The following is a 26,824-nucleotide window of genomic DNA, read 5'->3' as shown; positions in this document are numbered from 1 at the left end:
TTAAATACAGAAACTAAGCTTTTTATACAACAGGCCTATGTAATGAGTAAATGGCGCGATTTGGTGGTCAACAGTAAAATTGCCACATTTGAGCCCTTCTGAACAGGAGAAATCACCAGGATTGTAAAATGCATTTTTATTTAGTGTCATGTCTGTGCATTCAAAAAATGTGGTTATAATGGGAGTCAATGGGGCAAAAACAGCCACTAACAGCATTTGAAGGAGTTTTAACGAAAATCTGATGCTGCACAAAAACTAAATATGCATGAAAGTCAAAGATGTTACTAATCTTTGACATATCCAAGACCGTGACAACAGGTTACAAAAAATCTGTCTCTGATCATTTTTTATAATGAAAACAGGTCATTTTGTGTGTATTTTTACCCATATCAGTGACTTTATTTTTTAAATTGGCATTTAAAGGGTTAAAATTGTGAATCTTTTTTTAATATTTAGTAGTTTTGATCGGGACTGGAGTTGATTAAGAGATTTAAGCAAAAAAATATCTGATATATTTTTACAGCAATCAAAGTTAGTGGCCGATTTTAGCCATGTGTGGTTTGAAAGAGTAGTAAATTTGCCCACAGTGTATAACTGACTTATTGAAAATGTTGAGATCATATTTTCTAAATGCATGTAAAGTTAAGGTTCCTCACCAAAAATCATTCCATTTGCTGCAATATAGTGAAAGTTATGGTCAAAAAGTGACTCCTAGTGGCTGTTTTCATCCCCAACAGTACACAAGGGTTAATCAACAGCCTTCAAGGCAACAACAGTAATTCATCGTCAGTGTTCGTGTCATTTAATCTAAACTATATTTCCAGTTTACATTATTTACATTTAAAAACATTCATTCTTATACACATTGGTAGTGGTGTAAAAAAACTGAGATGTAAATGAGGTAGAAGTCTTCACACATGTCCAGCAGTTTGGATTTCATCCTAAACTGATCTGTGGAAAATCAACTCAAGCTTAAGTTGCATAGAAGACATATAATGATGATCTATCTATTACCTAGTCGACTGACTGAACAACAGGACATGAAGCTTTCTAACAATCAATTAAACTGTCATTTTAAGTCAAGTAATATCGTGGGTTTTTGAGCTGTCAGTCATTCAAAACAAAATGTTTACAGGCATACAGAAAAATCATGAACGCCATTATTTTTCAGTGTTTTTTGGAGGTGTGGAGGCCACGAGGAAATTACTATACATCAATATTTATATGCAATAATAATAATAAACATGTTGGTCAGTTATGAATGAAATCTGTTCGCTTAAAAGGCTGATTCACTTAGAATTATTTTAACCTGCTGCCCCAATAAGCAATTATTTGATCGATAGACAAAAAACATGTAGATTAATTTCCTGCATAAACATCTTCAGGTCAACAAATTGTAAACAAAAACTATATATTTTTTTTTTACATATTGTGTTGTTTCTGTGTGTGTAATGAAGAAAAAATTTGAGTTTATACAAAATATATTAAGTGTTATAATTTGTGAACTTTAAAGATGCTAACAGGTGGATTGTGTTACCCCCAGAAAGAGCCTGCATGGCTTAAAACAGTATGTATGCTAAGCTAAGCTAAGCTAGGCTAAGACTGTAGGTATGTCCTTTTAATCTCAAAAAGTGGTGGTTTTCAGTGCCATTTATCATCATGCAATTTCTTGCTCACTTTCTATTTGTATTTTTTTTTAACGCTTCCTTTATATTCTTAAGATTTAGCAACTGTTTTGGTAAACGGAATTTTTTCATGGCTGATTGAGGAGGCTGATGATTGTCTCGTGTGTCGCCATCATCTCTGACTGCCCTTTTAACGTCACGGGACTCAGAGCGGCTCCTTCTGTTCAAAGATCCACTCCGGCCACGAAGAGCAGCAACTTCCTGTTTATCGTCCTGGTACTTTGATGGAGAGTAACCTGCAGCTCCACCGGGGGATGGATCGGCCGCGGCTCCACTGCTTTCTCTCCCCGCAGTCTTTTGATGTATTGGTGGCAGAGAGCTGCTCCTGCTCCTGCTGTTGGAGTTTTTAACGAGGCTCCTTCCCCTTGGTCCTGACTGATCCACCGGCCTCCCCAGCAGCTTCTGCTTTAACTTGTAGCTCTCGCTGGACGGTCCAATGAGGTGAAGCCTGTCTCCCATCTCAAACACCAGCACTGAGTCGTGAATGTGTTTGGTTTTCCGAATTTTCCCTAAAAGAGCCCTGCCTTCCCAGTTCATGTCCACCCGAGGGACTTCCTGAGTGCGTAGTGATCTGCTGAGCTCCTCCAAAAGCCTCTGCAGTTCACTGACGGCTGTCCTTGCGTCCCTCCCCAGTAGAGTGATGTTGCAGCTATCACCACTTTCCTTCACATCCATTTTAACTTCATGCCTGTCCAGAACGGCCTTAATGGTTTTTTTCTTGACCTTGTCGGCATAGTTAAACACATCTGCATCAACAACAAAGGACTCATATCCAGGCCTGGCTGAGTCAAGCTGGTCTGGAGAATAAGAAGCTCCGTTCTCCTGAGAGGGTGGACGGCCGCGCGAGGAGCCAGACGCATAAAAAGAGGAGGTGTTGGGTGAAGGTGGAGATTCATGCGGAGGTTTGTGTCCGGATACAGACTTGCTTCCGAAAATGTTCTTAATCCCACGTTTGGGAACGGCTCCAGACGAAGCTGCAGGGACCGGTGAGGACGAGCGCGGCGGCGCCTTCGCCAGCTGCTCCAAACGAACCTTCACAGCCTTGAGCATCAAAAAACAGCCCTCGACATGCACCCGACCTCCGCCCAGATCTGTCACCTTGAAGTCGTGCGACTTGAGGATTTGTCGCACTTTTGTCTCATCTTGAAAATGGTTCAGGTGCAAGGTTGCCTCCACTGGGAGATCCATCTGAGTATAACACAGAGAGATGGGAGGAGAATCAAACATGATGCTGAACAAGAACCAAAATAATATGACTTACAGAAAAGAAATAAATATAAATATGCGACGCCAGTGTTCGGTTACCTCAGATGCTTTCACTGTTAAACGATACTGCTGATGCTCCAGCTCCAACATGTGAGAGCTCTTCTGCAAGACCCGAGCAGCAACTGTGAAAGCAAAATGACTTTACCACCTCAACTTGAGAAATCTTCTTGAAGACAACAGAGTAAGCCAAAAGAGCCACTTGCCAGTTCATTAGGTACACCAGTAAATGCAGTCCTGCACTAAATCTTAAGTTATTGTATTCAGGATTTGTTCAGAATTATTGATTCAACTGTGTTTTCATTTTACAGGCTGTGGTTTGTGGTACCACTGGATTGTGTTTTTATGTTCGACATATATTCCTATTATTTTGACAACTCCATTGTAGTCAGTGGGCTAGGATGAGTAACAGAAGCACTTTAGTGTTTAATTCAATCCAGTTTAACAGAAACTACATCCTCCTAAATGATCATACGGTTGAATCACCACGTTCCTGACGCCGTTTCAACACAAACAGAACATTATAACAGTCATGAAGGAGGATAAAGTGCAGGACTGTTCTATTAGAATGCATTTACTTACCCTAGTGTACCTAATGAAGTGGCAAGAGAGTGTATTTGTCGCAGTCTATCTCGTCTGCAAGTCCTACCTCTCTCTCGGTTTTGAAATGTATCCCAAATGAACCCTCAGGGGCCTCTGCACCCTTTCACTACTGGAAATGTTCACACCTGAGACTCTGAGCGGCTAGTTTGAAGAGAACAGCAACACCTTTGTGATGTCACAGAGTTGCGTTTAAAAAGGACATCACTTCTTTCGTTTTAGGATTCAACGTAGGGGTAGCTGCTGCAGCAGTCGTTAAATTTCAACCCATTTTAACACCCATGCAAATATATAATATAACAGACATGAAGATAAGATTTAGTGCAGGATTATTATATTAGAATGCTTTTATTTTCACTAGTGTACCTAATGAACTGGCAAGTGAGGGGTTGTTGCATTTCATACTAGTGGTCAGCAGGGGGCGATAGCAGAACAAACAGAAAATACACCTTGAAGGAAGAAATTACTAAAACATTTACGTAGAAACTTTACATCAAGCGTCATGAAGTAGTTTCTGTTGTTTTCTAGGACTCACCCTCGGGATCCTTGAATAAGATGAAGGCCTGTCCCGGCTGACCGCAGGGATACAACACCTGGCGCACATCTCCTCCTCCGTTTTTCTTTTGGAGGAAATGCACATTCAGTTTATCGACTATCCTGTCAGCTGGTAAAACATCTGGAACCCCCAGGACCTCCACCGCGCGCCTCTGTCTCTGCATCCTCACGTCGGAGACACTGCGACAGCGAAGATAAACACACGATCTTTGTCTTTCATGTTTCTAAACATCGAAAGTGAAAGTTACGACTTCAGGTGGGCATCAAGTATATCTAAATTAAGGTTACTGTCCGTGGAAATTTAGGATAAAAGTAGTAAAAATAAAACGCGCTATCTATGTGAAGTAAAAACTTCCAAGTTCTGACAATATTAACTTAATTAAATAGAACCGAGAGGCGTCGATTTATCAAAAATAACAAAAAATGTTAATATTATTTATTACAGACAACAAACAGACTTAAAGTGCAGTTAGAGGCTCTCACTGAAGCTGATAACTTACTTTATTCGCTTTCATTTATTATAATTCCTCCACCCTGCGTTTACGTCGGAACTGCACGAAACCGAACCTGACGTGATGACGTCACATCCGCTCCGGATTTACGATTCGGTCCAAAATAAAATAAAATGAAATAAAATAAAATAAAATAAACTTTGCCAACTTCTAATAGTATTTTAAATGATATTTAAATAATTATTTTATTTAATAATTTAATTTATTCTGATGTTAGCAGACCAAGTCATATAAATTATTAAACGAAGTCATCATCAACTGTAAATATTTTTCTTACCTTTAATGTTGTACGCCTCTGTCTAACTTATACTTTTTCAACTGTCTTGCCCCGCTGCTGTAACATCTACATTCCTTCTGTGGGATGATTATCTATTCTTAAATATCTTATCTCTAAGATGTTCACAAAGTCCAAACTGAGGTTTTATTAGTTTATGAGACACACCTGACCTCAACTAGAGTAAAGCAAACTGAATGTTAAATGTCACATCAAACCTTATTATTAGAAACGTAAAAACCACCTTAAACTCTTCATGGAGACATGAAATAAACCTGAATATGAGCCTGTTAGGACGTACACTCACTTGCCAAAACATTAGGTACACTACTATACCAGGACACATTCTATTTTTGCAGTCTTGCATTAAATCTTAGCTTTATGATGGTTACTGTAACTGAGAGATGTTGATTGATTCAGCTGCGTTTTCACTGTGGATGATGTGGCTTGTAACACCATTGAGTTTTATTTATTTAACGACACGTTCCTTCATTTTGACAGCCTCTTTTTGGTCTGTGGGCGAGGATAAGTAACAGAAACACCTTTGAATTCAACCCAGTTAAACAGCACGACAAACTACACTCTTCAAAATGACCATGCGGTTGAATTAGCACCTTATTGGTGCTGCTTCAACACAAACTGAACATTATGGCAGTTATGAAGGTGGGTTTAGAGCAGAACTGTTGTATTAGAACCAATTAGTTGCCTGTGGTGTACCTAATGAACTGGCAAATGAGTGCACAGCAAATTCCCCAATGAAGGAACAAAATTAATGACTTCTTTTCAGGACAGCTTCTCATCTATCATCATTTTATTGAACCTAAAGGAGTTAGATGTCTTATTATTTTATTAGCCATAATTCCCAACTCAACTCTGGCCTAACTCACGTTAAGCAACAGAAATTATAAAAGGACACTGAAACTCTCTCAGTGGGTGTGTGCCCTCGGAGTTAAAACGATGCATGAAAGTATGAAGTACTGAAAGCACCAATTAAGGGATTACACACATTTTAAATTACATTCTCTGGACATATCAGTTCAGAAAATCCTTCAGTTAGCCCAAAACTTAAAGACAGCTCTGAGCCATGTAATGGGGAACTAGACAAACAGGCTCCAAACTTTCCTTTATTGATTTGCAGATGATTACATAGTAGTTTATGGTTAATCCACATGAGTCATGTCCAGCTGAGATGCCCATAGAATATATTCATTAAAGCTGTGGTGCAGCGTCGCCCTCACATGGTCGATAGGTAACATTACACAAACAGTGGAAGGGAGCACAGTAAGAGCAACCCATTCAAGATTTCAGACCATGTTTCCTTCAGGTTTTTCCAAGTTTAAAGGGATTTCAAGATCTTTAGACGAACACTGACAGGTTAATCAGGAACTTTAATATAAAGCTAAAATTTGATAAATTCTGCTGAAGACCACAAATTAACTGCATTAGTTCAGGGATTTGTTTCCAATTTAAAATTCTAAAAATAATTTGTCCTCTACTTATCAGCGCCAAATAAACCCTGTTCCCCTGAAGCAGCAGATTATCACAACAATCTAATGTGATTAAATGTGTAAACTGAGATCTAGTGCTCTGGTTTTAGGTTAATCCATTGTCTTTGATGCCAAATGTGTTCGGATGGCTTATTCAACATGAACACACGCACAACCTGTAATTTATACGGCTTCATCAGTAGGTGCTTCAAATGACCTCAAACATATTTCACACAAAAACCCTTTAAAACAAATATTTTTAATAAAAAAAATACACAAATTCAGATACAAATTAATATTATGTTTTGCATCATGAATCAATTCGTCAGCTCCCAGCATGAAATCTGCACAGGAAAGAGGAAAAAGAAAGTAATTTAATAAACTCATTCTTACAAAGACGGAAAGGATCAGGAGGAAAAACTGCACCTACATGAAAATCTTGAAATGCTGGAGCGTTGCTGAACTTTTCTCATCAACTACGTCCGGAAGAAGACGCCAGACTGATCTCTGTACTCGGGAGCAAAACCTCCGCTGATCTGAATTTCCTCCTGTAGAGCAAAAAATAAATAAAAACGGTTTCAGTTATTAAGCCAACAGATCAATACAACAAGCCTTCCGTCTGGTTTTAACCTTGCGATGTATTGTCGGAGGTTTTCCTATAACCCTGCCAGGAAGAGCCACAGCAGGGCCTCAAACAGCCCCACATCTCTCTAGCAGACACAACAGGAAAGGTCAGAGCCACGGCGGGCTGAGCCTCGCTGGAAAGGTCTGCACACAACCAACAGATTCATGTTGTGCAGGAAGGAAGATGTTGATGGAAACGGTTACCGTGTTTACAGCTTGTGACTGTTCACACCATCAAAAGGTGGCAGCTGCTGCTTCTCCATTATCACTGGAGTTCCGTCGTCTAAATCAGCACCTAGGAAACAAAAGAAACAAACTTTAGCTTTACTTCTGCAATTAATAAACTACTTGATAGATATTATTAGCTTTTAACTTTAAAGCATCAAGTCATAAATATTCTCCCAGATGGTGAAAACACTATTTACAATTTGCTGCCCAACAAAATGGGTTACCTTACCAAACAGCTGTGAATTTGATGTTATCACTTGTCAGTTCATTAGAACTATTAACAAACCAACACTAACTAGCACTAGTGAAAGCAGATGCATCCTTATACAACAGCCCTGCACTTAATCGCCCTTCATGACACGTTTAAGCTCTGATTAATGACTTTAAATGTGGACAACAACATACCTGTAGCAACAGCCGAAACACAGATTACTTGATCTCATCTTCTGTTAAGGGAGAGTATTTTCCTTTCCGACATCCACCTGTCAAACCAAGTAGGACAACAATTAATTCATTTCCATGCAGAATCAAAAGACAAGGGAAATTGTAATGTCTTAAGACTCTCATAGAAATATTCAGCTTCACTTAAATCTGCTGACATGATCTCCATGTCTTTTTACACATTTATAAATATGAAATAAAATTTAAATTCAGTTTAAACCGTCATTCTGATCTCAAATTTAAAAATGGCAAAAACATTTCACTCTGTTAACATACATTTTAATGCACAACTTTCCTTTTTGCATGACTCTTAACGTGCACGTGTATTCTTTCATTGCACATGGTGGCATGCTACGGTTCAACGGACCTTCTCTGGATGTGTGCATTAGTAAACACCACACAGAATTAATGCAGGCTCACTTTTTAACCGAATAATTCGCAGTTTGTCGGAGGTGTACCTATAACCCTGCCATGAGGAGACACAGCAAGGCCTCAAACAGCCTCACATCTCTCTAGCAGACACAACAGGAAAGGTCGGAGCCACAACGGGCTGAGCCTCGCTGGAAAGGTCTGCAGAATTAACTATATAACAGAGAAAAGCCTCTCTGAGACTTGCAGGGAACATGTGTTAGCACGAACACCATGAGGACTTTCTCATAACTTCAGCTTCAGCTTGGAGCTAATATACTGCAGCTAAAGTAGTTAATTGGGAGGAAAAAAAATGTCATACCTTTCCATTTTGATGCTGGACACATGTTTTCAGCCTGTAAACACAAGAAAATAAGAAACAACGACAGTTACAAACTCACACTAGCATGTCTGTGAGCAAGCTAGCTAGGAGCAACACACAAGAAACACGTTGAAGTGACTTTAAGCTTTTAAAGCAACAATCCCGAAACAAAAACACAATTTTAACCCAACGTAACACTTTTAAAAATATTTCACGAAGTCAAAATTTAAAGGTAATTTGTAATTTAAGATGGATGGTAGCAGATTAACCAGACTCACCGCCATGTCTCTTGATTCGGCTGTACGCCGGTACACACGCTGCCCGGATGTGACGTATCTTGAGTTTATGTACAGGGTTTCCCGGCAGGGGGCAGTCAAACATCAAAGATGGCTACCGGAAGTTTGAAGTGAATTTAAAATTTAACGTCTTAAAGTTATTTGTCGGTGGTCTAAGAGGGCTATTATGAAACACAAAATAAAAACAACAACAAAAAATGCTTAAGAAAAATGGATTAAAGTGAATAAATGTTAATACAAAAAATAGAGCACAATTTTAATATAAAAATAGGGTTGCGTTTTAGTTTACAGGAAGTAAAAATAGGCTAAAAAGAACATAAATATTAAAAGAGGATAAAAAGTGTACAAAACAAAATGTCATGTTTTATAAAATCAAGAAAGACCAAAGAAAACAAGTGTGTTGATGAATTTAATACAAGCTTAAAAGAAGATAAATGAATGTTGAATAAAATTACAGTGACATTTTTTCTTAAGAAGCACTGACGAAAACAAACACATAGTAACTACGTATACAAAACAAGCCATAATATATATTCAAAACTTGGGTTTTTTAAAGTGACTCACTTCTGCAAATGTCACAGCGGAAATTCCCTCTATTGTGGTCACAACGTTTAAAAACAACTTCTTGATTTTCTCACGTGGACTGTTTACATTAAAGTTCACAACATTATAGTTATATGGCATGGTTAATGGTATTAGCAACATGTTTTCTAAATATATACTGTGTCAGGCGTTTTTTTGAATGGAATCGTTCCTTCATGTAGACAATTGCCAGACTGAAAAGTACTTCTTAGCCACCACCATGTACTATTTCTATGTAGTAGAGCTTTTATAACCCAGTAGACAGCTGCTGCGGGTGGGCGTTGGCAACTCTGGAGTGCCCATGAGGAGGACGCTCATGGTCGATGACTCACACTGCATTGCCATAAAACAATACAAACCATAGAGGCGCAGCTGTCTGTCCGGGCCTCCACCATCAGCAGATGTCCAGGATGAATTTAACCATTGTTTGCTCAGAGTGATGCTGACCACTCACTCAGCTGACACGGCCTGCATACAGACAAAGACCCAAATGTGACAATAACAATTTGTGTCCAGACAACAACAGGTTGTTTTGGCTGTTCCCCTTTTGCTGCATGATGCCAACACTTTAAAAAAGTTTGTATAAAAACATAACAGGAACCTGGGAGCAGTACAATTATCACCGCATCGTTGCAGCTATAAATGCAAAAAGGCTGCATTATCTTTAATCTGCTGTCTCTGAAATCTCCTCCAAACTATGAACTGATCATTTGATGTCTTAAAATAATCCTATTTTAACCATGTCCCAGGATTACTTCTCTGACTCTGTTTTGCTGCATAAACATGTCTGTACATTACCAACAGTTCAGATCAGGAAAAGCTTGATAAAGTTAAATTTACCATGCTTGACTAATCAGATCATCACATTTCAGCTTCAGTTTCAGCTTCAGGGCAGAAATCTTAAAATAACTCAGTGACGAAAATAGTTCCCCAAAATTAGATTTACTTTCATATCTGTATTACAGTAAGTTACATTGAGGAAGGGCAGTGGCACCACTGATGTTTACAGTACTTTTGCAGGAAACTTGGGGAATTTAAATACTAAGGTCAGCTGCTTGGGGGGCTGGATTTACAACTGGAAAGTTACACATGCTGGGACTTTTCAACTTCAGTTTGTACAGCAGCAATCAGTAGTTATACAGTAAGCAGCTGCTCTAAAAGGGAAGCAAAATTGAACTTAGTGTTATCAGATGGCCATAAACACAACTTCCAATGAATGATAATGTTGCTCTTTAACTGCCGGAATTGCTAACACCAACATAATGCTTCATTAAGTGTTCAGGGCCTGGTTATTGTCTCCCAATTGCCAAAAATAAATCTTCTTCTTCATCTTCTGTAACCGCTTGTCCCGTGAAGGGTCGTGGGGGGGCTGGAGCTTATCCCAGCTGTCACTGGTGGGATACACCCTGGACAGGTCTCCAGTCTATCACAGGGCTAACACAGAGAGAGACAGACAACCATTCACACTCACACCTACGGCCAATGAACCACCAATGAACCAATGACCAATCACCAATGAACCTAACAACATGTCTTTGGACCGAGTCCAAAAATAAAATAATTTCTACCAATTTCAATCCCTTTTTTTTTCAAAGTTCCAACTACATATACTGTATTCATGAACTGATGGATGCTGAACTTGCTGCTGTGTCCATGGTGGATGTAATCTCCAGAAAAACCCAGAAAATGGACCTTCAGTTGGGATTGTTTTCCCCAACTCTAAACCTATATGTCCTCTTACTTATCCTTAATAGCATCTAACCAGGGAGGTAGTTTGGGTGGTATCTGCAGACCCATTTTATGAACTATCTATTATCATCTGACTTAGACACAGTAACAATCCAAAGAGTGAGACAGAGTGAGTATTACTTGAGTATTTCTGCACAGAGGCCCTGCTAAAGGGAAATCGAGACCTGGTGGCTGGAGAAGTTTGACTACTGAATCCAACGTGTGGCTCGATCACAGGAACCATTCACGCTGCCAAATAAGACTTGTAATCCACCTGAAGGCCGTTTGGCACTCAGACAGTACAGTGAACGTGATGTCATCACTGCTCCCTGGTGACGCGCTGAAGAGCACCACCAGCCAAGAGAGTAACACGTAACATCTCCACCCTGAAAGCCTTTTCTCAGAATCAGTTTAAGGTCACATAACAGACTTTCCAGCTGTTCAGGCTGCTTATAGACAGGCTTTTATATATATAAAGTATATAGTATATAGCATGCAGTGAATAACAAGGGGCTTGTAAGAGTTTGTTTCTGTTAAAACTTAAGACTTAAATGAGTATTATGTAAGCAGCATTACAGCTTTGTGGGTCGGTATGTGAATAATGCCTTTGTGTCAGTCAGCTGACCTCCATCACACAGAAATAGGAGACGCCACCTTGTAGGAGAGACTGTTGTAATTAATGATTTACTATGCCCTAACAGCCATTTTCATTATCAGTTAACCATAGGCCTATTAATGTGTGAAAAAGATAATATCTGAAAAGGGTAATCACAAGTTTGCAGACCCACGGGTCGAACGGAGAAAGTACTCACAAAAAAAGAAAAAGAATGAAATAACTGTCAAACACATGTAAAATGTTTCTTAGACTTCATTGCAATTAGTTTGAGTTGAGTTTGAGAAGAAGAACTGTATCTAAGTGCAAACATATAAAAATAGTCTGATGTAAAAAGTTTGCCGATCAACTTGAACAATAAAAATAAACCAATCGACCACATCTGCCTCTTCTTTAAGTTTGCTGACTATAATTTTAACTGGCAGGGACCCTGCTGTTTGAGTCTGTGCGTTGGGGCGCTTTATCGTGGAGCCTCAGATCGGTCCGTTCTGGATGCTACACCAACCACAGAGTAACTAGGAGGTGCAGCTGAGGCTCCAGCTGGTTTCCCTTTACAGTAGCTCCCAGCTACTCTTACAAAACAACTCACTGAGGCTTTGTGGGGCTGCAGTTTGAGGATAATTAAGGTCTGATTCAGAGTTCGCATTTAATGAGCAGCTAATCCGTTTCACCTGATCCCTGCTCTCTGAAATGAGGTGAAATTCTTCATTGCTCGTGGTTGAGAGGAAGACGGCATGGAGTCGTCGAGGCTTTGAGATCCTGTTTTCTCAGTCCAGCAGCTACAGCTCGCTGGTATCGTCAGTGTTATTACTACAAGTGAGGAGTTTCAGTTAATCGATAAAGACATTGTGGAGGAGGTATTATAACCTGGGCAGAATTTTCAGGTTATTTATGTTTTTTATTTTGCTGCAAAACCACAAGTTTCTGAAGTTAAATTTCTGGTGAAATGTACCACAACACATGACAGAAAGCTTGAGAGCTCACACTAAACCAATCTCGTGTTAGTTGCTTTTCACAAAGGCAGTAAGTCCTTAACGTTCTTAGAAAAGTGAGAATTTAAACATCTAGAGGGCATGAACTCCATCTGCTGACAATCATGTGGTAGTTTTTAAACTGCATATTTCATTTGGAGAAGAATGTGAACTGAAAAACCTAAAGAAAATGGTTATCGACGTTCTTTATTGAAACAGTGGCCACAACTTTATACATAAAATTAGAAAATACCATTTTTTAACTCATTGTTTTGGTTTTGTTTAGTTCACTCTCACATTGTACAGCTCAGAAAAGCTTTAAAATGAACCGTATTTCAGTTCCGTTCCACAGCTTAAACACCTCAGTGACTGAAAATGTTTTTAAATAAAACATTTTACTTTCATATTAGTTGTTGTTTCACGTTAAGATAAAGCTATAACCTTCTCTGACGTTTTCAGAGAGTTCCTGTGAAACCTGGGGGTTTTACTTACGTAGGCAGTCACTTGTAATGATGAACCCTCGGGGAATCATCACCAGACTCTTTAGTTCCTCTCAGCTATAAATGTTTTAGTTGTGGTTCTCTGTCCTGGTTTTGTTTTTTCTGTCTGCAAGAGGAAACTTTCGTCAGCAAAAAGAAAAAAAAAAGCTTAAAAAACCCACAGAATAATAGTTCTCATAACTAAACAGAAAGCAGGCAAAGTTAACAACTATAGCTGTAAGTAAAGAAACATATATTGATGCACTTTTACTGAACGCTGCCCCCAAGTGACCAAAAAACGATGAATGAGACTTTAAACCAGTGAAAACCTTATTTAATGGCTTCAGCTGTTTAACAAATGGAAATATTTTATCTGTGTGTGTTGAACTTTGCAATCCAAGTATTTTACCTTTGTAAACACAGAGCAATCAGAGCTTGTGCAGAGTTTAAAAGGTTGAAAATCACACGTGGACACACTTAAACTGAGTGCCCCCTGTGCACTTGTGTGGTTGCTTAATGCAGGAGGTGGATCATACACTAAGACGTTTTCCAGCACATGATTTTCCCACTGCGCCCACTGAGTCAGCCTCTTAACGCTGCACAGAACTCGGCGCAGGATGTTCTCTCGCTGCGACTCTGACTCAGCTTCTCAGCTTGTCTGCTCCTCCTCCTCCTCCTCCTCCTCCTCCTACCTTATCGCCTCCCGTTCGCCCATCCATTCCCTCTAACAACACTCAACCAGCTTTCCCTGTCTCTTTTCCTCTCAGTGGCACCATGGAAGGCTTAAATCCAGGTTATTTAAGGAGACCCGATCCCTCCCTAATAGCTTTATCACATGACACAGAGTCCCGGCTTCATGACTCTGCACATGCTTTCACACAAGCTCAACCTCCCAGCGTCATATCTGTCCATTTGTTCTGGGAAACTTCACATCATGAGTTAACCGCGTTCGTCCGATGTCCTTTTGTCAGAGTCAGGATGATTACATAACTCTTATCTTAGACTAATATGTCCTGCACATGAGTGTCTTTGTGTCCTGAGCAGCCTTACTCAGCAGGAATCTTGTCTTCTGCACGCTATGTTTGGATTTCACAACCTAAGGTGCAGGAAAAAGTGTTACTCATGAGTGTTTTCAGGACAAGTGGATCTAAATGTTTTGTTCCGGAGCTAAATAAACAAGAACACGTTGCAAACAAAAGGTATTTCCCAAGGTAAAGATAAGAATGTTTTTATGATCAGCAACTGAACTTGTATTGTGACCTACTCAAACATGTCCCGCGACAGTTTAACAGCTTGTCTCCCTATAAATCTTAGGCAATGATTGTCTTGTGAAATACAGACCATAAAAATACCAGGAGCAACATTAGGTATTTTTATAATCAATGATTATCGCGTTTGGTTTTTTCCACTTTCTGAGCCAGACTAATAGACTGAGGTGAGTGTTTATGTTCTCATGTTTTGTCACACGCAGGGAACATGGAGTTACTGAAGAGGGTGATGATTCATGTGAGCATGAGGAAATACCTTCAGATCACAGCAGGACCTTTACCCACATGAAGTTTGGCACACTTAATCTGATCCATCCTGTGTTCTCAGACTCGGTTGATGGAAAAATACCAAGACATGAACCTGGAAACAGCTTTTCCTCCACTTGGCACGCACTCTTACCCCTGAAAGTATTAAAATACTGTAGAGCGTTTATGTGGTGGATCCAAATTCATGTTTGGAGCTGATCTGAAACATATGCAATCTTTACAAACAAGTGTAGAAGACAGAGTCACGCCACAGCCTTTGCTCATGTGTCGTTTGTAGAGATTTGTTCCTGCTTTATACAGCTGAGGTGAGGATCCAAATCTCATTATGTTTGCCTTCTGTCGTTAGCAAGTAACTTAAGTGATCAATAGCTACAAGTCAAAGGCCCCTGTTAAGTCCCCGCATCAACATCCACCCTGGGCAATCTGATCACAGGAGGTCAGCCTGAAGCACAGGTGTAAACACGGCCAAGACGCATTTGAGTGACCCGATCTCTGGCCACATTCGGAGGTGGTCTGGGACACATTTAACCTCCTTACATTAGTAGCGTGAACACTCAGTGAGTCGAGAGCGTAGTAACGAGAGCGTTTTCATACAGTTTGAATATATTTCAATATTATTACCGAGATATTTCAATACATTTTCAATAAAATGTCCAATGAATACATAATGACTTAATAACGCTGTCAGTGAGTGGAAGAGACTTACAGCTTGTTCCAAAATATGTGTCATTTCCCTAAGTCAACAGCTGTTAGTGGTTCTGATACAGAGATAGAGATCCATTAGAGAAAATAGCTGTTATAAAATAATACCGTGCCCCAAATTGTGTCGGTGTTGATTTGCATGCAGGGCGTGAAACTGAGAGCGGATCTTGACTGCCCTTCAGGGACGCATGCGGTTCAATGCCAGGTGTGACCACGGGCGTAACGCCAGAAATATTACAATTTATACTTATACAAAATGAATCAGTGCTAACATGAGTTAAAACAGTTTCATAACCTCTAGCTTCAAACTACTTGATTTAAAAGATGGGAACTGAAGCACAAAACTCGGAGCTTAATGAGCTCTAAAAATGACTTGATCTGATCTCGGTCCATGATGTCGTGATCAGCTGAGATGAAGCTCCAGGAAGGATGTTTTGCTTCCACATGTCTTGTTTCTGTTCCTCTTCGGTCAGTTTGGGTTATTTCTGCAGCTCCACTCCTTTTGTAACTTCCACTTTCCCACGCTTTCAATATCACTTCATTCTCTATCTAAACATCGCTGCTCTTGTCCAAGGATCTGTTTGTTCTAGAGAAAAGCCCCTTAAATTCACTGGCACTCGGTTGTCATCTGCTACTACCTTCATCTGGAAAGTCGTGCTCTTTACGCACAAATAATCTCTCCATGTGATGTGCATGAGGTACTAAACTATGGCAGCAGACCAGATCACATGGAATAGCATATTTGAGCATATTTACATGTTCAACCCAACAATTCACGACCAGTCTTTTGCCAAACTGAGCCCTTCTGCACCTCAGGGGGTAGAGTGAAGCTGCGATTGAGTGCGATGGTCAAAGCTGAGTTTATTGTCTGGTGTGAGTCTGTTCAGCAACTTTCAGAGCTTTTGATGCACACATGTAATTGTACAGGGTTTTCCTGTATGTATAGCATCTATGTAAAATATTAGGTGCTTTCACATCCCTATTCATTACAGAAAAAAAGTATACTACCACCCTTGACGTTGGCCATTTTAAGCAGAAAAATGTCAGCGATAAATGACAAGATGATTATGTTTCCTGCATGATTTCATGAGTCTTTGCTAATAAACTAATAAGGAGCAATAGAAGCTGCAAAAAGAGGGTCTTGGTTTGAACCTTTTCAGATGCTGATATATTTGTTGAATCCAGTGCAGGACGAGACAAGAAGAAGCAGAAAAGGCCGCTGGTAATACCTACAGGCCTCGAAGGTTTTGTCTCCTGCTCTTATTTTGCTCTCATGCCTCTCACCACAGCAGCAGCAATAAACCTGTTACATACTGTACAGCTGCAGCAGAAACACAGGGGCGGATCTGAAGGCTGATTTGATTGCTGCAGTGATTATCACTCCATCAGACAGGCAGTAATTGTGAAGTAGATGTGAGGAGGCAGGCCGAGGCGGGGGGGCTGAGCGTAAGCAGTTTGACAACAGGCCAAGTTGGAAGGAGTAGGTCCAGGACAGAACATGATGATCTGCTGGTTCATAATTGGTCGCCTGTTTCTCTGCTTACTTGTGGATGCTGGTCAAACTAATGCTGCGGCGTCACCGCACCTCCTGCTGAGAGTCAAGTTATCTGGGGTTTAATGGCGCCCGTGTGGAAACTTTTTTTTTTTTTGATCTACACAGGGGCTCCACCGGGAAAATCAATTAACAGGGGTTAATGGCAACAAGGATATTTTTCCCTCTGAGGGATTTAATCCATTTACACGTGTTTTAGAGACAGCCGGGGGGATAGGGAGGGTGGAGGTTTTCAGCAGCTCTCCACAGTACTCCACATATCTGTGTGCATCAGTGACTTTATCTGATTATCTTACTTGGTTTCCTCTTTTCTGCCTTAAAAATTTCCTGAGTGCAGCTTCTGTGTTACGTTTTTACTCGGCATGACTTTGCAAGAAATACCACTAGTGACAAAAAAGATGGGGCAAGAGAATACGGCAACTAACTGTGGGTTTTTGCAGTTGCAGCAAATTGTTTGTGGAAAACTGTTATGACAAAGATAACACGTTGGTTTCCTCAATGCTAGGCTCTCCTATCATCTATGTACAGTATATACAAGAAGCAGTCTGTTATCAGTAGTATCATCAAGAAGAACACAGAGCTGATAAGAGGTTAGTGTCAGTGAAACTTGGCGTGCCATATTTAGTGTCACAGAATTGAATCTCATCCTTCTGCTAGGTGCATTGATCTTTTCACATAGTTTCTAATTATATATAAATTATGGTAATTTAATTTGTTCAGATTCCTTCTATTGCTGCGCTTTTTGGAATATGACTAATTGGTAACACGCCATTTGGATTTCATTATGGAGTGTGTTTCAGCCAATATAGCTGCACGCAACTGGATAGTCCTACAACCAATCAGAGTCATTTAGTTGAAAACAAGTTCAACTCTATGATGCTCTCTGCAAAAAGACCCGCATGCTTTTGCCGCAGCATACTTGGTTCCCAATGGAGCGACTCCAGACCAACTTTCTGCCCCAAAATTATGCATCCAGGATAATGTTTACATGCATCCTAGTATGTAGAGTAGTCTGGCCGTGGCCAATAACCATGTAAACTCTTGATCGGATCGTTTGGTTCTCTCTAGAACAAATGCATTTTTTATGCACATGTTTGTTCCACGTGGGGTAAACATCAGGTGACGTGATGAGCTCCCAGGAAGGACAGAAACAGACGGGCGGAAAAACAACCAGCTGTCCAAACAAGTGGTTGAAAAGATGTTGGTCGTCTTCCTCTATTGAATCAATTTAAGGTTGTTAATAAAACTCTAACAGTAAACAGCTAAGTTGTTATCTCTAATCAGAATATCTGATGTTTAGTGAAACACTGCCTTAAATGTATTTTGTCTGTGTGAGCTGGTGTTGAGCTGTAAATTGAGTCTTTATGGAGTATTTTTTTACAGATAGGAAATTACTACCTTTGTGAACTAAACTATTCAGCCACTTTTCAACCTTTAGATGTTTGAGTTCACTTTCATTTGTTTGACTGCAGTATCTAAAGCTTTGTTAGTCAAGCGATGAATCACTTTAGTCCTCATGTAAAAAATCAAACACCACCTCTGAATGCTTGTGAACTCCCCCCTTTCTGTCTGTTCTAGTCAGTGCAGTTTATTCTTGACTTCATACTAAAGGGCAAAACCCGTGTGAGACCAAGGCCAGGTGAGAAGGCCGTCACCACGGCAATGAGCTGTCAGGACATTTTACAGTCACCCTCCCTCTGATACCTGTGAGCCCAACACCGAGGCACGAAAAGAAACACATCTAAGCTAATACAGAGGGACTGTTATGGTTGAGTCACTTCACTGTACCAACCTGAATTATCTGAGTCATGCCGAAACTATTTTACAGTCAAGAAATGTTTCTTCTGTGATATAATTTATTCTAATAAAATCAAAATTGAGCTCTAACTGGGAACATTGCATTTGAGCTGAGAATAACATCCATCTGCCTTTGTACAGGTTATATTCCAGACTGCTCCACAGAAATTTCCACGGTGGAAATTTCCAGACCGGTTTAATCAGCTGACTGCAGCCGATAAACACGACCATCATCGTCCAGCTCGCTCGGAGAGACTCTGATCCTGTGGCAAGTTTCCACATGAGTGGGCTCAGTGATTAGAGCGCTCATTGAGAAAAGAGGGACGAGGCTGCAGGGATCTGCCTTTAAGTCCATTATCTGCAGCCTGAATCCCACAGGATCCTCTGCTAGTCCGAGCTGAACCTTCATCATAGCAACAAAACCCCACAAATTATATCCATTGTGATATTTTTTCATTTATTCTGCCATGAGCTTTGGTTCATCCACATTATTCTTTATTTATTTCTGTCTCTGTTTGATGAGGCTGTGACTGAACTCTCACTTTTTATGTCTTTTCATCTGGATTTTTATTCTTATTAAGATCCTTGACTCATTGTTATTTGTTCCAGATTGTCAGCTTATTGCTTTAAATGAAAATATTACACTCTTAGCAAACTTTTATGTTGTCATTGTTGGTTCAGCTACTGATTAGTTTTAGCCACACTTTAAACATCACAGCATGTCGCACTGACTGTGATTTTTGAAACTGAATATTCCCATTAGCTTCAGCTGTTGTTTGTGTAGCGCTCGTTAGCAAATGTGAATACAGCCTGAAGTATTTTAGTCGTGCTGAAACTATTTTACGGTTAAGGAATGTGTTAACAACTAAACATAACCATTAGCCTCAGTTGTGTTTGTGTTTAGCACTAGTTAGCAAGTTAGCTTCATGTTTAGCGCTAGTTAGCATGCTAGCTTTGTGTTTAGTGCTAGTTAGTAAATGTTAACAGCATGCTAACAGGCTAAACTATGATTATCATGGGTGACAATATACATGTTAAACACTGATTTATTATTCTGCCCTCAATTGTAACGCGACCCGCAAGAACACCATCAAGTGCTAACGGATTAGCAAGCTAACAATCTTGTGAACTCTGACCTGTTTGTGGGAATCTTGTTTAAATGCTATATTATAATATTTGATTTATAAATTATAGAAATATATTGATATACAGCTGCCACACTGTTTTCCTTGCAGAATTAAATTGACAAAAAAAAAGATAAATGATCGCTACTGGCTGTAGGCCTATAAACAGCGTTTTAATGTCATGCTGGGCTGAAGGAAATGATGACTTAATATTTTCTCACATTACACAAGATCAACAGAGAAAGAACAAGGAAGGACACATGCCTGAGGAAGTCCTGGAAGCTACGCAACATCTTTAAACTACTGTTTTTGTCTGACTCTTTGTCCAACAATATTAAATGTACAGTTATGACAAAAAGCAGGAAACTCTTAAACATGAGATGCTGCAGAAAAATGACCAAATAAATGGCTATAAATATTCACATAATTGCTCCATAGCTTATTATGTAATCTACCATATGTTTTTGCATTCCCTAAAACGTGAAGGGACAATGTTTTTTCATCTGACATAGTGGGACTGAGAGTAAGCTGTGATTTTACAGCAGAGAGAACAGATTAAATAACAAAAACAAGGTTTTGTCTCGTTGTGAACTCTGTTGAGCGGGGGCCGTCAAAAACGGCGGAGTAACGAACGCACATAACACCAGATGTCTGCAGCCATCCTGGGCGGTGAGCGACTATAATTAGCCAGACACACTTGAGTTGAAGCCAAGGAAAGAGCAGTATCTGCAGGAGGCGAAGTTAAAACCATCCCGAGTGCTGCCGGGAACCACTTCTGATGTCTCTGCAGGACGCACTCACGACAAAAAATAAAAAAAATACTGGCTGCACCGCGAGGACCCGTCACACATTGTTTAAAACAGTCTCAACCGAAGTCAGCACCGTCCCACATACTGTACAGGGTAGCTCTTTTTCTCTGCTGCAAAGAGATCGGCTTAAATATATTAAAGCATCAGTTCGTTGAGTGCAGCTGGTACAAATCACCTTTAATCTCTTAAAGTTTGGTGTTTTGAATATTTTTTTTTTTTGTCCTCTGATTTCAGCTTGTTTGCGTCCCTGCTCCTCCAGCTGTCGTTGAGGTCTGGTGATGGCCAAACGTGCAGCATTTCAAAACATATTTAGAGCAGAGTTCATTCAGATGTTTGCAAACCTTAAAACGTGACTCGGTTTTGGAGACATTGTGAGGAGGATTCCTAGCTAATGTGAATCAGACTGTGGTCAAAAGAGTAGGAGGTGGGAAAAGACCACCAAGAGAGCTGGCATGCTGTGGTATAGACCGTGATGAAGAGTGAACAACAACCTTTATACCCTGATGTATTTTAGTTTCTGCCTGTGCTGGTTGATGTGTTTAATGGGATGAATGTCAAATATGCTCATATGACCACTGAATGGTTAGCATCTGCTTTAAAAGCTTCTTGAAAATAATAGCTTTTACATTTTGGCATCAAGCTGTGATCTTAATGTCACGTTCAAACTACGTACCGAGACCGAAAACGGGCATCAAGCTGTGATCTTAATGTCACGTTCAAACTACATACCGAGACCGAAAACGGGCATCGACATTGATAACTGCTTGTTTTATCCCATGTAGTCCATTATAGTCGATTGCGACCATCTCTAGAACACCTTTGGACATCCCAACAAAAATAGTTGTTGTACCTTTTTGTGCATTGTATGTTAGCTTTGACGTTACCCATGATGTTGTCCAGCAAGAGCAAGAGGTGGTTAGCACTGATGTCTCACAGCAAGAAGGTTTTGGCTTCGACTGAGGCCTTTCTGAGTGGAGTGTGGGTTCTTTCTGGGTACTCCGGCTTCCTCCCACCGTCCAAAGACATACTCATAAGGTTAACTGGTGGTTCTAAATTTGCCGTAGGTGTGCATGTGATAGACTAGCGATCTGTCCAGGGTGTACCGTGCCTCTTGCCCCAATGACAGCTGGGATAGGCTCCCCCCGTGACCCTCCAGAGGACTTTAGACTGCTTTAGACTTGCTGGTAAATGAATTTTGTAGCATTTAGACAGAGCTAGGCTAACAGTTACTGCCGTTTCCATTCTCTTTTGCTAAGCTAAGCTAACCCGCTGCTGATTTTAGCTCCACATTTTCAGCTCACACTTATATGAAGTTGATCCTCTAAGACTCCTCTAAGAAATTTTTTAACTCGTGAGATTCTTGTGAGAACGTGGGATCACATGGTAATCTAGCTTTAATGCATTAGTCGACATCCTGTGAGGAACTACTGACACTTGAGACACCTTACATGCTTCTTTCTATCTACAAAGGAATTCCTGAGACATCAAAACATTCCTTAATACATTAATATAGTGCCTGAACCCAGCTTTTTAAACTTTTTCCATTCTTTGTTTGTGAAATACTTTATGTTTCAGTTATGTAAAGCTCTCTGAATGCTCCTTGTGTTGAAGAAATAAGATTAAATAAAATGTTCTGAGGTCATTCTGTGCTATATTAGAACAATAATGTATATTTTATTATCAGGTAATGTGATTTGGTGAATCCTCCTTCACTGAACAATGGTAGCTGTCATTTAAGGCGTACAGGAGACGATGCTAACCTAATAAACTATTTTCTACTACCTGTCAGGGACATTGATGTTAATATAATGACACACACACAACCTGAGGATAAACCTTCTTTCCACAGCCAGCTCCAACCATTCATCCTCTCTTTCATTCATGGGGTCAGATTAAGTGCGCAGGCCTTCCTGTTAAATCCCTCCGTGCACTATTCTCACCAATCCCCGTCACATATCCCGCACTACATCTGAAATCTAAGCTGGAGCTCAGGAGAGGAGGAAGCGGGAGGTGTGTGTGTGGGTGGGGGGGGTTGCAGATTTTTTATTTTTTTTTATTTTTTCTGAATGAATTTATTTGTTTCCAGATTATTGCGCAGAAGATCGGCTAATCCAAATTACGCGCATGAGAGGACACATAATCCCACCAGCACCCACTCCCAGCTGTTGAGAGAGATGGAGAATATTGGTCGGTCGCTGACAGACATATTGAGATTTCCTCCCTGACTGAACATAATAAAAAAACATTTTATTTACCTCCTTATTTTTTTTTTAATAGCTACGTAAGTCGTTATTCCCAAAAATGTAATTTTTGAGTTTTACAGCCGCACACTGATCTTCACAAAGATGTAATTAAATTAGATTGTTGAATTATTTTACGATATGATATTAAAATAGCCCTAGAAAGACTGTTATCTACTTTATATTTTATACTTTATATGGTAAAGAGTTCAATAACTCTAAAGATTTAAATTTCAAAAAACATGAAAAACAGCACAAGGTATTGACCTGACCTCCAAATTCACTAGATCCCAAACTGATCAAGTATCTGTGGGATGATCCACAGAGGCCCCTCCCCTCAAAGGCCCCCCCACTAACAAGATCCTGTTGACAGACACCACAGGACACCCTCAGAAGGCCCCATGTCCATTCTCTGATGAGTCCCAACTGTTTTGGAGGCACAAGGGAGACCTACACAATATTAGGAAGGTGGTCATAATGTTATGCTTGATCTGTGTATGCGGCAACAAATCTGATCCTGATTCTAAAACTGTATTTTATTATGACCAGTTATTAACACTTCAGTGGCTCTGGTTGTGGTTTTATTTGACGCATATACGACAGCACACTAAACTGGATCGTGAAGGGATGGGCGCGCTCTTACATAAACATCACACCCAGTGGAGCTTCAGGGGGGTGAAGAACTTCCTTGAGACGTCGAGGCTCAAACACGAGTGAACGATCTCTCGTGCCTCAGAGACCTTTTCTCCGGTTCGATCATGAGAGCGCAGGAACGCTGAGCTGAATCATAGGAACCAGAAGAGTCTGATCGCTGGTGCAGACTGCAGCCGTGAACCACCTCGGCTTCATGTGTCACAGAATCATATGACAGACCAGAGGAATGTACTTTAACATCCACCATCTGTATTTCTGTCGACTATATACAGACATTGTTTTTTTTTTTCTGCTGATGCTGCTGCTCATGAGGTATAGCAGAGCCACATGAGTGGAATTAGGCTAATAGCCGATAAGAGGGTTATATAATGTTAACCTTTATTTGCTTCATTTTCTCTAATGTATACCCACAAGGGCACAATGAGAATAATCCCCATCTCTACGTCGGACAAGAAGGTGGCACTTCAGTAGTTTCAGGGTTGTGTTTTCATGCTACGTAACGCAGAGTTAGTTAAAGATATGTGATGTGACCTTCAAACACAGGGAGGCACGTTGCTCAGCCTTTAAGACGAGGAGACGGGTTCAGACATTTGACCTTTGAAATACGAACTCCTGCAACATCACATTATTATGCTGTTAAATAGAATATGAAAGACTTCAGGCATACTTCAAATATACAGGCACGTTTAGGATTAAGCTATTTGAAGCTAGCTCAGGAACACCACCCAACTTCTTCTTTCTCTTAAAGTAAGGCCTTTCTGTTATTCAGACGTTTGTAATGGAAACTGAAATATCTCAGATGCATCTTGCTGAGTTTGATAAAGACCAGGCTTCTCCTCTCAGGCCAGCATGAGGGTAATAAACTGTCTTAAAGGGGAATTACCATTTTTTACAACCTGGACCTTATTTCTGGCATAAAATACGATTGTTTACTCAACCATATAACTTTGGTGTCATTTGGAGTCGTTCAGACAATATTTAGAGCCGCGTATATCCATATAGTGGGAGTGAATGGGGCACCGAAATGCAGCCTCTAAATAACGCATTATCTGCCGCGAAACTCGTTCATTTCACCAATATTTTGTTATGATACGCTAGTGCTATTCCCCGTTGAGTCCGGAGTTAGCTGTTCTCATCATCCGGGGTCAGTAGATTGACCTACCAGCCTCTGTCCTGGATGATGTCATCTCTGAGCGACGGTCGACTTGTTTACCTGTAATTTGCTACTGCTAGTTTTTTGCAACATGGCTGAATATTTTTCTGATTCTGAGGTTGTGGCTGACGGCTTTGTTTATGATGGATGTCCTTACAGTTTTGAACCAGAGTATACGGATGAGGAGCTCGTTGAAAGGAGGATGCAGAGGCAGAGAGAGGAACAGCTGGCCAAAGAACAACAAACCTCTGCACGTCCGCGAACAGATAACAGGTAACTGCAGACTCAACGGGGAATAGCACTAGCGTATCATGACAACATATTGGTGAAATTAACAAGTTTCGCGGCAGATAATGCGTTATTTAGAGGCTGCGTTTCGGTGCCCCATTCACTCCCACTAAATGGATATACGCGGGTCTAAATATCGTCCGAATGACTCCAAATGACACCAAAGTTATATGGATGAGTAAACGATCGTATTTTATGCCAGAAATAAGGTCCAGGTTGTAAATAACAGTAGCTCCCCTTTAAACCTCTGGGTTGGCTAGTTAGCGCCAGTCAGCAAACATTAGCATCCTGAGCTAAGGTTGTGACCAAGTGGTTAGCACCGCTGTTGAAAAATGAGCCGGCACTGTCACTGTTGTGTTATATAACACAGCAACAAGGGGAAGAGGAGTGACAGAAAAAAGTTGAAGCCAGGTCAGCTTTCATGTCATAGCTTGTCTCAGATGGAAGTAAACTCTGCTTGCAGCCCATCATCGAAGGGTTGTATGCTGTGACATTACATCAGTCATATTATCCTCATGAAGCGTACTGACCTGCAGCTGGAAGTGACTGGTGTAAAGCGTCATGTTTCTGCCAAGTGCTTTTGCCAAGAGCTCTTAATCTCTTTTAGGGAAATGCAGAACGAGGATGCTCGTTCTACATGTTTATGTCAAGCACATGACACCTCAGTGAGAAATGTGTCTGTCTAGTCTAGTCCTGTTTGTGTATTTATAACTGGAACATAACGTGCTGCAGTTCACCATAACACTGCACACATTAACCTGCACCGGTATCCCAGTAATTCACATGCACTCATAAAAATAACTTAACATATTTACACTTTGAGGTTGAGTACTACGGGTCCCTGCAGCGTGCCGTGTCCAGACCGTGGCATTTCACACTCTGCACATCGCTGGATAAGTTGTAGTCTGCATAAGTTCGTCTATGTTTGCAGTCTCCTTGAATGTAGGACAGTTACATGAGCCTATCATTTCTCTTTTACATAAACATACTGCAGTCTCCTGCATCCTGTTCTGTCGCGCAAAGACTGATAGATAGAAATGCTCGTGTATCCCCAGCTGAGCCTGCACACAGTTCACTTCAAAGGCCGCAGCAGAAAATCAGGCAGAGGAAACAGAGGCTGGAGCCGCTTCCTTTGATCTGCGATCTGGTTAAATGAAGCGGCTGCTTTCTGCGGGGCCGTGAGAAGAAGCCACTTACATCTCCGCTTACCTTCCTGGTGAAACTGCAGAATCTGCTATCACTGGGTTCAGAGAGGAAGAGACCGAAATCAAAGTCAAAGCCTAAATAGTTTGTCATGTTCATTTAGGATGATGATGAACTATCACATTTATGCACTCAGCAGGAGGAGGTCAAAGGTCTCGACTCTCGTTCTCATGACCAAGGTTAACATCCAGAGTCAGAGTTTGCTTAAGGCAACAAAAGCACTTTGGTTAAGGTTATGGATAAATTATGAATGCAACTTTAATCAAAGGCTTGCAGTGTCTAAATATAACCGTTAAAAAATTGTAGGCTCCAGACGTTGATGCTGCAAGAGTTGATGTTTTGAAAGTTGTCAGTGAAGATATTTCTGGCATCAGTAAACATTTCCTCATCACATCAGTAGAAAACATCATAATTTCCTTAAAAGAACTACTTACTAATATTGGGTTATATATTAATAGGGTTATTAAAGTTAGCAAATTAAATTTAACGGCATTACTTGTTTAAAGCATGCACGTTCTATGATTAGAAGCCAGCTCAGTCCAGCTCCTACTTTGGGAATTCAGGCAGAAATGCAGTAGTAATGTCGTGGATGCTTGAGCAGAAATGCACAAAATAAGGTTAATTTGAATGTTAAGTTCAACTTCAAAGTCCTACAGATGGTTATTTTCAGTTATTGTGGATGTGGACTAAGTTAACACC

At 40.4% G+C, this 26,824-nt stretch overlaps 1 protein-coding gene and 1 long non-coding RNA gene across 2 annotated transcripts; both read right to left on the bottom strand.

Annotated features, from left to right (window-relative positions):
* Positions 1 to 5: 5 nt before the first annotated feature.
* rbm43 (RNA binding motif protein 43) lies at positions 6 to 4,660 on the bottom strand. Its single transcript, XM_084562819.1, has 4 exons — positions 4,604 to 4,660; positions 4,084 to 4,283; positions 2,991 to 3,073; positions 6 to 2,873 (listed from the first exon to the last, which is right to left on the bottom strand). The coding sequence occupies exons 2-4, from the start codon at positions 4,265 to 4,267 to the stop codon at positions 1,674 to 1,676; spliced, it is 1,467 nt and encodes a 488-aa protein (XP_084418945.1). The 5' UTR covers positions 4,268 to 4,283; positions 4,604 to 4,660; the 3' UTR covers positions 6 to 1,673.
* Positions 4,661 to 6,382: 1,722 nt separating this feature from the next.
* LOC311501936 lies at positions 6,383 to 8,719 on the bottom strand. Its single transcript, XR_014699531.1, has 6 exons — positions 8,678 to 8,719; positions 8,400 to 8,433; positions 7,634 to 7,710; positions 7,205 to 7,295; positions 6,807 to 6,924; positions 6,383 to 6,720 (listed from the first exon to the last, which is right to left on the bottom strand). It is a non-coding gene; the product is annotated as an uncharacterized lncRNA (long non-coding RNA).
* Positions 8,720 to 26,824: the final 18,105 nt, after the last annotated feature.

The sequence above is a fragment of the Chelon labrosus genome, assembly GCF_963514085.1.
Source record: "Chelon labrosus genome assembly, chromosome: 16".
NCBI lineage: Eukaryota > Metazoa > Chordata > Actinopteri > Mugiliformes > Mugilidae > Chelon > Chelon labrosus.
The sequence above is the reverse complement of the archived record's forward strand: the minus strand, read 5'-3'. Positions and strand labels throughout refer to the sequence as shown.